Source organism: Acipenser ruthenus, chromosome 3, assembly GCF_902713425.1.
Source record: "Acipenser ruthenus chromosome 3, fAciRut3.2 maternal haplotype, whole genome shotgun sequence".
Lineage (NCBI taxonomy): Eukaryota > Metazoa > Chordata > Actinopteri > Acipenseriformes > Acipenseridae > Acipenser > Acipenser ruthenus.
Window position 1 is genome coordinate 11874841 of NC_081191.1, and position 13489 is coordinate 11888329.

Consider the following 13489-nt stretch of genomic DNA (forward strand, 5'->3'; position numbering starts at 1 on the left):
TTCTGTGTTTTCTTCCCTTGTACAACAAAGCCAGGAGAGCCAGAAATAATTTTGCTCACTGCTTGCTTGTACTGTGCTGCCATGCCTCGCACGCCGTCAACCTTAAAGTGAGCTGATTCTTTCTGCATAGAACCACAACAAGAAAAACAACACATCCTGGGTCCGGCAAAAACATGAATCTTTCCAGTACAGTCAAGCCTGTGTTAAAGAACACCTGTTCACAAATCCCACTGCATAGGTAATTCATGTAAATCACTGCATTAAATACCACATTTAGATGGCCCCAATCTGTTTAATACCTGAGCCCAAACACCAATGGGGCACACATGCTGTGCTACTGTATAATCATTCTGAGCTGATGGAAGACATGACAGACTCTAAAAACATGTTCCTTTGTGCACCTAAGGAGCCAACATAAACCACACACTGCATATATATATATATATATATATATATATATATATATATATATATATATATATATATAAATACCAGATGGTGGAATGGAGGTCTCTTGAGACCGCTCACAGAACCAGTCCGACAAAGTTGCTAATTAAACACTGCAGTAGTAGCAGTGAGATTTATTTATATTTAAAGTAGAAGACACTGGTGTTTTTAGGAGCAGGAAGCAATGGCTCATTTTCAATTTGTACATTTTCAGTACTCATTTTAATAGTGTTGGTTTATTTTCAACTTTAAATAAGCTTTAATTCTTTACAAAGCCTTGGGATGGGGTGCAAACAGTTTAGTCATGTATTGTTTTGTACTTGGATGAAAGGACTGAAGCACCTGCTTTCAAAATGGGGGACAAGGGTGATGTTATTGCTGATGCCCCCAGTCAAATATCAAAAGTACACATAATGGGCCCTGATCTTTAAGGTGTGACACAAAACGAAATGAATTAAATAGTATTTCTTAAAAGAGCTGGTTTAAAATATTACTACACATTTTGAGAAAGAACATTTCACAAAAGAAAGGTTTCATTGCACTTGGTCAATGAAGCAGTGAGAAGCATTGGTGCTGCTTTACTTGGCAACAATAGTCAACTTCACAACATAAGTATTCCTATTTCACCTAACCAATATTATCTCAAATATTAAATCCACATTTGACCCCATTTTACCATTGGGGGCCACATAGATTTGCTATGCAAATTGATGCAGATAAAATCATGATTCTTTTTCACATCTTTGTTTATGACAATTCCAAATACATGGTTCTTGTCATGTGATTAATGGCTGACCTGAGCAGGTGGGAATGTAGTATGGTTCCACAACTAGTCATAGTAAACAACATTTTTGACAGTCTGTACAGCAGTAATGCAAAATATATTGTATTCACCACCAGAGCTTGGTCATTACTTTGACGTGCTTTGCTCTGCCACATTTGGCTACTAAGTTATTTTTCTCACTCAAGAAATGTCCTCTCTCTCTCTCTCTCTCACACACACACACACACAGTGTTTACTCCAGGTTGTGCACCATTCCCCTCATAAAATAAATAATGTCTTGAAAAAATTATATTAAGGCACCCATGCACCCCCCTCAGTTCAGTCCTTCCTTTAAGTACCATCTTTCCAAAAAGCTGCAAAAGAAAGTTCTTATAGAATCAGTTTGTATGGGCATCTGCAAGCTTCATACATTAGTCTGTGCTGCTGCCTTGCGATTTGCACAGGAATTTAAAAAAATAAAAATAGTACGTCGGGCTGTCAGTTAATCGCAGTTAACTTGTGCGATTAACATGGTAAGTTTTTGTTTTTTTACTTTTTATTTTTTACGCACATTAATCGCACTCCTGTCTTGTCCCTCGTAGCATACCGAAATTCATTTACTGTGGTGCCATTTTAGTGTATGCCAGGATTGAATGAGTCACCGTTTGAATATAAAATTAGTCACAGAACCGCATTATGTAACAAAGCACTCAAACTGAAGGACTTGTGAATGGGACGTTTATTTTTTAAAACTTTCTGACGGTTTATTGGATAGAAGGAGAGTTACTTGTATTTACTGTCAAAGTGAGTTGGTCCAAACAATTTAACAACAATGCTGGACTGTAAATATAAATACAAAACTATAAAGAGAATCCAGAAATAGGAAAACAGGGTTTTTATGCTGGGTAATAATAATAATAATAATAATAATAATAATAATAATAATAATAATAATAGTGTAGGCCAGTAAAATTTATATGTTCTCTTCAGAGGAGCCGGCCGGGTTCGTGAAGTGTATAAACAATGTCCAAACAAGATTTCTCTGTTCAATAATCTTTATTTCCTTGGCACAGGTTTGTTGCTTTTAGTTACAGAGCTCTAAGAAACTTGCTCAAAGTACCCCGGGGTAACGATCTCTCCTCCTCGTCTTCCAGTTAAAGCTACAGTAGCATTATCTGTGCAGTACAAAATAGAGTTCCAACCAATCATTTTAATCGCTTGACAGCCCTACTAATAAGGTATATTTAGTATACATGATACATGCCAATGTTGATTTTTTTTTTTTTTTTTTTTTTTTTTTTTAAGTATGTTATAACTAGAGGGCAGTGGTTATGATTTTCCCCAACCAAAACCAACATTTGCATAAAATTCTAAAACAAACCGGAACAATTATTATTTTTTTTTAACAATGAAAAAGCATCGGTAGTCTCAGCACTAAGCCAGCTGGATTTCTGGAAGCTCGTCACATACAGTGTTACATGTAGATGGTTCATAGTAATATCCCTCAATAATTTTAATATGGTAACGTACATCAAAGGTTATGACAACACTTCCCTGATTGCCCTCAGTAGGGATAACCACGGCTTCATCTAGGTGTTCAGATGTCTAGGGCTGTTTTCTTTTTAGGTTTGTTGATGAAAGGTGCCGATTCTTGTACTAGCAGGCATACGCAAACACTCTGCCCACGTACCGTAACCTAAATATTTTGTTAAAACAAATGCATCCCAAAAAGTGAAAAGCTGACGCTGGACATCGTCATGTCTGTTAAATGACTGTGTCTAGACCCAATACAAAAATAATGATGCATATGTTTTTGGCGGGCTGGCATCGGACTTGAATCTTTACTACAATGGGGGTAGCAGGAAAATAATAAATAAAAAAGTTGAATGTCTCAGTACAGTATTTTATTATTTCTACACTGTGTGTAATTGTATAATACATTTTTACATTGTGTCTAATTGTAAAACACATTGGTATGAGTGGTGGAACAACACTGTGAGCTTATTTATCACAGTTAAAAAACAAACATAAAAAACAAACCAAAAAAAACTGACGACTGTAATAACGGTATGTCCCATTCCCTTGGCTGCACAAATGCAGTTCGCTTTTTCTGAAAACCGTCTGGACGTCAAAAACAGATGAAAGAGGTGATAAACTGATCACGACCGATTTGCATCCCTAGTTATAACTATTTGTTTTTCTGTCAAAATGAATTTGATAAGAAATACATTTTTTAAAATATACTTTTTAAGAGAGACAGTATTTTTTGTAGTTTAGAAATGCATTTTTAAATGAAAACCATCAGAGTGAGTGACACAAGGCACAAAGCCCCATGCCCCATGCAATATCTTTCTCGCAACAATGACATATTTAATAATCAGGAGCACCAACACATGGATAATCAGCATTTTGAATACATTTACATATACAATGTAATATTCCAAACCCGTTGCTGCTCAAGTACTGAAATACAATATGTTGCACTGTTCTGGTTATTCATTTGCAACACCACATGCAGTGATATTAGAATCACAAATAAAACAAGTTGTCATTTACCCTTCCACAAGAGTTCTGTTAGCCAGTCGAATGCAGTGTTCCCAAAGTACATTAGACACAGGCAAAGGGATGCACACCTGCCTGGAAACATCTCCAAGTCTCTTGTTAAACTGCTCAAACTCCTGAAAGAAGACAGACAACCTTGAATTATCATTCAACAACAAGGTGCTCAAAGCTAGTGGAAGAGCACAGTTTGCGTATCAGACACCTGATCTTGTGTTGGTCAGTCGAATTAACAGACACCTGGGAAAGCATGCAATTATTTATTTTTATTTATTTATTTATTTCTTAGCAGACGCCCTTATCCAGGGCGACTTACAATTGTTACAAGATATCACATTATACATTATACAGATATCACATTATTCTTACATACAATTCCCCATTTATACAGTTGGGTTTTTATTGGAGCAATCTAGGTAAAGTACCTTGCTCAAGGGTACAATAGCAGTGTCCCTCACTGGGGATTGAACCCACAACCCTCTGGTCAAGAGTCCAGAGCCCTAACCACTACTCCACACTGCTGCAATCACAACGGCGTAGGTGTGATACAACTGGTTTAAGATGATCCCTTGAATGTATAGTTCTTTTCTATATTGGGTGCCATGTGTAAAAAAAAGAATAACTATTTAACTAAATCTTAAATCTCTAAAACAAGAGTTAACATTCAGCTAAATATTTAACTAAATCTTAAATCTCGTAACAAGATTTAACATTTAGCTAAATATTTAACTGGTCAGCTAAATCTGGAGTTTGTAAGCAAATGAGCTCAGTCCGCTTTGTGCTTTCACATGATTTTTTTTTTGACAGGACAGGATGGGACATGAATTAAAAAACGGGACAGGACGGGATGGGAAAAGTTTGGACAGGACAGGATGGAAAGGATTGGAAATGATGACTCTTTCATGGGATGGGATGGGGCAGGAACATTTTTGACAGGAAAGGATGGAACAGGATTGGAAATGATGACTCTTTCATGGGATGGGGCAGGAACATTTTTGACAGGACAGGATGGGACAGGACTGCAAATGATGACTCTTTCATGGGATGGGACAGGAACATTTTTGACAGGACAGGATGGGACAGGATTGCAAATGATGACTCTTTCATGGGATGGGACAGGAACATTTTTGACAGGACAGGACTGAAGTTTCATTCCCATGTCACTCTCCAATTCTAAACAGGTTTTTTTTTTTCCATGTACAGAACAAAGCATATGATTATGAAGTTAATTAAAATAAAGAGCATGAATCCATTACAATCAGGATTACTTGTTAATGCACCGTTATAGGAATGTGAAGCTCATCATTTGGTGTTTGTAATACAAAATACATGTGGTAGTGAACCAAATAATATGATTGTCTTCTAGCATTTACAATGCAAAAAAACACGATCAACGCTAGCCTTTTTTTTGCTCCGGTTCATTTCTACTGTGGACGAAGGACCGTTTGAATATGGATGGTTCATTGCTATTGCCAGTAAGGATCTCTACTTCTTTCAGTGTAATTTATACCCACTTGCTCCAGTGAGAAGGTGATGTTGTGGGAGGTGCCGAGGATGTAAATAAAAAGCAGGTGGGTTTTCAGGTATTATCAATATGTATTTTATTGATATGTTAGAGTGAATTATTAAAGTCCTCTACATCATTCCATTAAGACTGTTGCAGGAGGTGTGATTAGCATGAGATTATATATATATTTCAAAACGAAATTCATAAGAATGACAAATCTGTAAAAAATAAATAAATCTAGTAGCAGTAGTCATATCACGTTATGGTTTTTGTTTTGTTTTTGCTATATTGCTGTGATGTAAACCACTGATAACAAATACGCTGAGTTTTTTTTTTCAATTAAAAACTATAAATTGCCTTGAGTCAGTTGACCTGTAATCTGTGCTGTGCTTAGCATTTCAAATTGTAAACTCAAAATGGAATACAGTAAATAGGTAGTGATTGAATTTAGATTAGATTTCTATCCAAATAAGTTGATTTTTTTTTACCCAGATCTGTATCAATTGCTACAGTATAAATATTTCAGCACCTCACGCACCCTTTTCTTTAATCTTCTGTAATCTCTGTTACACCAAAGGGGACCGCAGATCCCCCTAAGCGATTAACTTTTAACCTTAGCCCACATATCTGGTTTAATTTGACATTAAAAAGTGAGAGAACTACTTCTTAAAACTACTTCATCTTATTGCTTTGACATCTTTCCCTTTTCATTATTTTTTTTTTAAATCATCAGCAGTATTATTGTTCTTTTTGTGAAATGATGAAGTCTCTAAAGCATAAATGCCATTTCTCAATTTAAATATTCTATTATCACAAATACTGGACATACAACTCAATACATACAGGTATTTAGGCTATTTAAAAAGAGCACAGAGGGGCATTTGAATGCAATCTGACCCATATATTGTTCTTTTTTAATACCTGTTGTTGCCTATACACAATAATGTGCACCAAAGAGACCCCATGCTTGGTAATAGTTAAGGGAAGTCTTAAATGCCTTGCAAATCTGCATTTATAATCCTTAGCCACTTGGTATAGATTTCCAGCACTCTTAACACAGGCAATACTTTCCTAATCCGATGAGCAATGTTTTAATGTGACATTCCAGGGCAAATTAAATTGAAGGGAGCATGATTTGCATATTTTTTGGTACCAAAACTAATGCTATATTGTACAAGTAAATATTTCTCTGACCTATCTAACCTCTTTTGACTGGACATGTGCTATTTCCTATGACTATTTCCTATGTTTTCATTGGGGGCAAGATCTTATACAATATCTCAGAACCAAATCAGCAGCTATGACCCTCTGCAAAGCTTTTAATAGACACCAACAACGCAGCATGGTTGTTGACTTGTTAGAACAGGACTGATCCATTAGGATTAATTAACTGATTGTTTATTAGCTTGATATATGTAAAATAAACATCATGAATCAGGAATATTATATTTGACAATTATAGTGCTGTATCTTCGCCAACATTGAGAACACACAAACATACCCCTTCATTTGCTTATACACAAGCAAGTTTTGTAACCTCTTTAGAATAGGATCACCACTTCAGGTATACGCAGATCCGCCAACCCTCCACTGTGAGGCACCACTGAGAACAAGACATCGTGCTCCATCTATGGGTGCCTGACAGTCAATGATCAGAGAAACAATCACCCAGGGGACTTGATGCATTAGAAGGAAAAAGCTTATTTCCCATTTTTAGATCTAATTGTACATTACAGGACATAATAATTTGATATTCAGCGTGTGAGGAAATATAATTAGTTTAATCCTATAAAAAAATCAAAGATGGCAGCAGAGGAAGCACAGGTAGATTTGGCATGTAATGACCCATGATACATTTAAACTGAAACACTGTATTGAAAATGACTGTAAAAGGTACAGAGTGAATACAAATGGAAGAAATGGTCCTAAGTTTACAGCCATTTAATAAAGATTCATTCCGTGATTTCTCAAATAGCCATTCAGCTCAATGAATCTTTATGACCTGCGCAAGTTTCATGTAACAATTCATTACAAGCAGGCACCGTATTTATTCAAGTTCTAAACAGGCTATTCAAAATGATTATTTCACATAGGCTCATTTATTATTTGACTTATAATCCTATCTGAATGTACTGTGCCATGGCAACTGTTCCCCTGAGAAACATTACCTTTAAAAGGACATCCACGTATATATTGTGTTGCGACATAATTTCTTTTATGTCCCATTTAACTCCAGCCATAAGCAGCAGCATCTGTTCATAATCTATGGCTTTGGCAGCCACAATCCAGTAAATGGGTTTTCGCAGTTCACTGGCAGTTGATATGGTCTGTAATAAAAGTTAAGAGAAGTGTGTGTGTGTGTGTATATATATTATTATTATTATTATTTATTTCTTAGCAGACGCCCTTATCCAGGGCGACTTACAATCGTAAGCAAAAACATTTCAAGCGTTACAATACAAGTAATACAATAAGAGCAAGAAATACAATAACTTTTGTTCAAGTAAAGTACAAGTTTGACAAACCACAATTCAATAGTACAGCAGGTAATAGTGATAGTTACATCAGGATATGATTAAATAGTGATAGTTACATCAGGATGTGAGTAAATACAAAGTACTACAGGTTAAAAACTTGGCAGATTACAATATTCTGAAGTACAGGATTAAATGCAGTAAAATAGGGGCTGATAAGAGCAAAATAAAGCACATTTACATGAAGGGTGATAGTGTCCCAGGATACAAACAGAGGATACTAACATATATATATATATATATATATATATATATATATATATATATATATATATATATATATATATATATATATATATATATATATATGTTAGTATTAGGCAACATAATCAACATGTTCACACTGAAATATATTATATTACTCCACAACAACACTAGACAGTATAGAACTCAAACCAAAGAGCTTTTATTTATTTATTTTTAATCTCTTTGACTACAAAACCCCACAGTGTTTATGTAAAAAGTCAATAAGAAATAGAGTTGTACAGTAGGCACGTTATGAGGTTATAAATGATAGAAGTCTGACCTGGGAATAGAACTGCTGAAGAAAGGGCTTCTTTGCTGCAGGAATCATAGTGTCAAGATGAGTTTGAAGACACTCAAACTGCTCAGCCAGAAACACCCTGAAAATTACATTTACATCAGAATTCTCCTTGAAACAGGTTTAATTAAAACAACAAATTAAACTGACCATCGCTACTGATGTTAATGCATAATGTTTCAGAACTGCTCGACAACTAATCACGCCATAATATTTCTGCTAACGTCATGCCTACAACTCGTTCCAGTACACAGAAACAGATTACAATGTATAATATATATACAGTACATATACAGTATATATATATATATATATATATATATATATATATACACACATATACATATATATTTAACTATTAGGCATTAATGAATATCTACTGTATGATGTGAATCATTTGCTATTGGTGATTTCTAAAACATCTTTTCTAATTTCCCCATCCAAAAACAGACCAAAACATTAACCACTTGAAAAGGTCTAAACCAAGTGCACTGTTAAAGCATTTTTTTTTTCTAATTATGTGAACAACCCAACCAAGGCATGCATTGTGTGATTAGGAGGGAACAATTGCATTTTGTGTAATAAAGTATACAGGTAGGTAGGTCACCATCGTTGCAGAGCTCTGTATACTTGAACGTTGTCACGTTATGTGTCAAACCCTTTGACACTTGTTGCAGAATTCCCAGATCTCTGAAAAGGACTGGGAAAGATGAAGTTATGCTACTCAATTCAAAACTGAATTCTGAAGACGACATCTTAGCAGTTAACTTCTCTTACTGGAACCTCTCTGCCCTTCACTTTCACTTGAGTGGTTTACTTACACGTATTACTTCCATGTGCACTCTTGCTAATTCAAAGTTAAAGGGTTACAGAACACCCTTCAAAGTTAACAAGAAATGCATTATGTTACACTGAGGTGTTTAGAAGAAACACACTTTTTTCTCCTGGCGAACGTTGCAGAGTAAAACTGTCCATAGTTTCTTTACATGTGATTATGTTGAAAAAGAAATTGCTGCAATATAGACAACAGCAAATACATAAAAGGAAAGTAATGTGTTTCTTGAGATAAAGGCATACAAACTGAATGCAATATCCATGATATTGCAAAAGTTATGGCATGAATAAAATCAATCCCCCAAAGATGGGCTAAAAAAATAATAGCAGTGAAGTGTGTATTATAATAAGATCTGAACCTCAGTCTTCTGCAAACCATTTAAGCACTATACAGAAAATGCCTAGAACCATTCTTCTGAGCAGTTTTGGTGGTGAGTGTATTGTATGTAGTAAATATAGAGCTACAACAGTTTATAAAGGTTTGGTGATCACAAAGTGCCTTGAGAAGCCTAAAGAAGTTCCATGCTCGCTGCCGCTTCTATAGTTGTTGACGTGAGTGGTTCGGATATGCATGTATTAAAAGGCTGAATCGTGCAGCGAGGTCCATTAAGGATATGTTGACCCTTCTGGCACTAAGCAGTGTGATAAATAAACATAACCTATTTACTGTAGGAACAATGATACTTAAAATGAAAAACATGAAATCAGGCCTGAGGACCAGCTATATTTAACAATGCATACAAGCTAAGGAGAAATAAGGTAACTAAATTGAAGATAAACCGTACTTTATCTAGTTTGGTACATACAACTGATTATTATGTTGATAGCAAACCCATTTCCTTTTTACATTTAATCTTTTACCCTTTTAACTCTAATCTTTCTTTACACACCTTTAGGAGGTCCATTGATGATTCCATTATGGAAATAAATCCATTACTTGTTAAACAAGACATAACCTTTAAAATAGCTGTTACTTGGTAATTTTAGGAAATTAGGCGTTCTGTAATACTTTTCTGAAGGCGACTAGAAAAAATTAAATAAACTTTTGAAACTGCACTTTTTATGCCTCACAAAGAAGGCAATATCAGTCAGTTAAGTAACAGTAATATAACAATTACATTTCTTCTTTATTTTACAATTTGATTATTCCTGATTTTTGGTTAATTAATGGTAAGTTCATGTTTATAGTATTTGATTGATTCATTGCCCTTGATATTTCACAATAATTTGATGTGTCAAACAATGAAACACCACCATTCTGTACTATACATTACTATAATTGTACCCCATGGTATACAGTACCACAGGAAACTGATCCAACATTGTCAGTTGTATAAATTAAATGTGTTTTCCACATAATGTTGATTTATAACCATTGTGCTACTGCCAATGTGTAGGCAAAACAGTAGATGCTGTTATTTCAGAAAATGCACCCCGCAGCAAGACCTTAACAAATAAATTATACTGCAGTCCAAACCCTGTAAAGTCAAATATGCTCTGCAAGGCAGTGACTAAGCACAACACTTACACCTTAGGAAATTCAATCAAGGAATTACACTGGCAGGTGCAACAGTATCACTGCTCAATTACAGTGACAAATCGACATATGTTTTCATTTGCTCATGCAGCTAATATATTTTTGAGAGTAGAGTGAAAGAGATCTTACAAGGATTCTGTTGCAACCACTCTTTCCGCAAGTCCATACAGTGTTCCACTGGCTGTTAAAACCACCAACTGGCTGAGATGTGGGCTTGGCACCTTTTCCTTTCTCTCTTCAGCAGCTACATGGCTGCCAGTAGTTTCTGGTGCTGCCTCCTGTAAAAGTGTGGCAGTTAGCAACTGTTGTGTGCAATGGAAAGAAATATATAACAATTATAATAATTATATATCACTCGGCGCCACACTGCTTTCTTATTCATATTGCTAGTACACTATGTTCTATTACTGTCGATGAAGACCTGAAATCAATCACAAGACAAGTTAAACACAGTTCAGTGAAACTGGAAGCTCAGGCCTTGCAGAGAAGTCTTTTGTATGTGCTTTTGAAGCAACAACCTAAAAACGAATAATTATGCAAACACATTTGTCAGAATGAAAATGGTGTCCCCTGATTTTAATTAACTAATTAACATGACTTTTAAACACAGCAAAGATTTTTTTGTATAGACACAAGTGAACTGTGTTATGGTGGATTAAAGAAACAAGGCAGAAATGATGATGAGGAATTTATTGAATGATACATTATTAGAGAATCGGGCCCAGGATCTCCCCTTCTCTGACAGCGGTTAGAGGTCACCCCAGGCCAGCTGATGGTATCATGGACCTCCCCTGATATTGTTGCAAAGGAGGCAGTAGGGAGATGGAAGATAAAGAACTCCAAGACCCTGACTGACAGGCAAGTCTTAAACTTAAGCATCAGTAGAGTGGAACTTTAGCCTTTTCCTTAGAATCTCAACAATAATAACCTGGTGCCCCTTTAACTCCTAATAAAAAGTATGCAACGTGCTAACTGACAGACTATATAACCTTTTTTTTATTACAAATACTAAAAATATATTTATCCAGAATGACCTACTCCTTATTAAATCATAATTCATTTTCCACTCATGTTGTATTTTCCTGAAGTTACTTTAATGGCACCTACAGGAAGTACAAAATATAACGCACAACATGGTTTGTGTGTAGATACTAATGTTAAACAAGCACTGAACCTTTAACAAAAATAAATGATGCATTCAATGTCCTACTGAGTTGAACAATATACTGTAGAATAAATCCAAATCCCATTTTGTCACACAGATATATTTTGCTATTTCAGTCCTTGATGTTAATATGCAATCCAGTAAAAATGTACTGCTCTGCCAGATATGCGTCTACCAACAACAAACTTCTGCAAGTGTAATAAATTGAGATGTAGAAAACACAAAAACAAAGCAGACATCCCTATGAGGTAAATACATGTCATGCGGTACTTTTAAGGGTCATATCAAACAAGAAATGATCAAACAGCTATTAAACTGAAGTGATGGGTCTTACAGATGGCTGATTCTCTGCTGTGCAATAGCTCTTTCAAGTCATAAATCTTGTAAATGGAAAACAACAACTGAAGAGTGAAATTAATAACACAGAGAGATAACTCACCAATAAACACATTTGATTAATTTGTTTAAGACACACTCACAGGGAGCTGAAATGGTGTTAAGGTAGTGGACATAAACAATGCTCCACAGTGCATTCTAACTATAGAATGAATGTATACAAACCTATCTGGTAATATCTGGTGGTACGTTCTTTAAACACAAATAAGATATTTTGATAATCAAGAAAATGCATTCCTCACACCTTTGCAATTTTCTGTATAAAACACATGAGTTACTTTCTGTTCACATTGTGCTTATTTCCTTCCTGTTAAAGGTCAAAACAACTAATTACCTTACTTAAATGCTGGTAAACAGTAGACAGGATACAGTACATGCCAATTTCCCATCCCCCTGAGCGCTGCTCTATTTTCCAAGAATTTAAAGTACTTGCTACTGGACATAGACTTGTACAAGCTTTTTTAAGGAAGTGTAAACCTCAGACACTATTACAACCACAAAAAGGAAAGAATCCTCTACAAACTTTCATTGGCTTGGATAACGTTTCAAGTACTCTACAGTTTATGTGTGCATGTGCTACACATACAGTGAAACAGGTTTCTACAGATGGCATCACTTGTAGTGTACTACAGTACTGTACCTATGTCTTTGACTCATATTTGCACCAAAAATCAGATCAAAATATACAAAGCAGTATTTTGCGTTGATATACATAAAATAATCAAAATAAAACCACCACAGTTTATTATTATTATTATTATTATTATTATTATTATTATTATTATTATTATTATTATTATTTTACTGCTTGGAAGTAGGTAACTGAAAACTGAACATTAACCTAACCTCAATCAATCACATGGGAAGATTAGGCTGTTATTATAATATGATTACATTGTAATATTAAGCAACACTGAAGGATTACATATCATATTTATGATCATCTAGGAAGTCCATAACCTTTTATTGACCCATAATCTTCACTCGGGTAACACCGTAAATCAGCTGTCATACACCAGTGCTGCCTGAATATTACTTTACAGAACGGTTCAACCTAATTTACGAGAAGGTCCTGCAAGCAGTTAAACACAACAAGATGAGTATGGAATTTTAAAATATTGGCTAACTACTTCAAGTAGTCTAATCTGGGTCTAATCTGTAGATAACAGAGCCCAGCGTACAAAAATAATAACAACATAACATAAG

At 35.1% G+C, this 13489-nt stretch overlaps 1 protein-coding gene across 3 annotated transcripts in view; it reads right to left on the bottom strand.

Annotated features, from left to right (window-relative positions):
- Positions 1 to 13489, bottom strand: part of vps50 (VPS50 EARP/GARPII complex subunit) — a 164146-nt gene that overhangs the window by 5049 nt on the left and 145608 nt on the right. For all 3 annotated transcript variants that reach the window (XM_059012400.1, XM_059012390.1, XM_059012389.1), the window contains 4 exons: positions 10852 to 11000; positions 8337 to 8433; positions 7445 to 7603; positions 3767 to 3888 (listed from right to left, as the gene is read on the bottom strand). In XM_059012400.1, coding sequence (XP_058868383.1) covers positions 3767 to 3888; positions 7445 to 7603; positions 8337 to 8433; positions 10852 to 11000 — 527 coding nt within the window. The remainder of the gene's footprint in view (positions 1 to 3766; positions 3889 to 7444; positions 7604 to 8336; positions 8434 to 10851; positions 11001 to 13489) is intronic.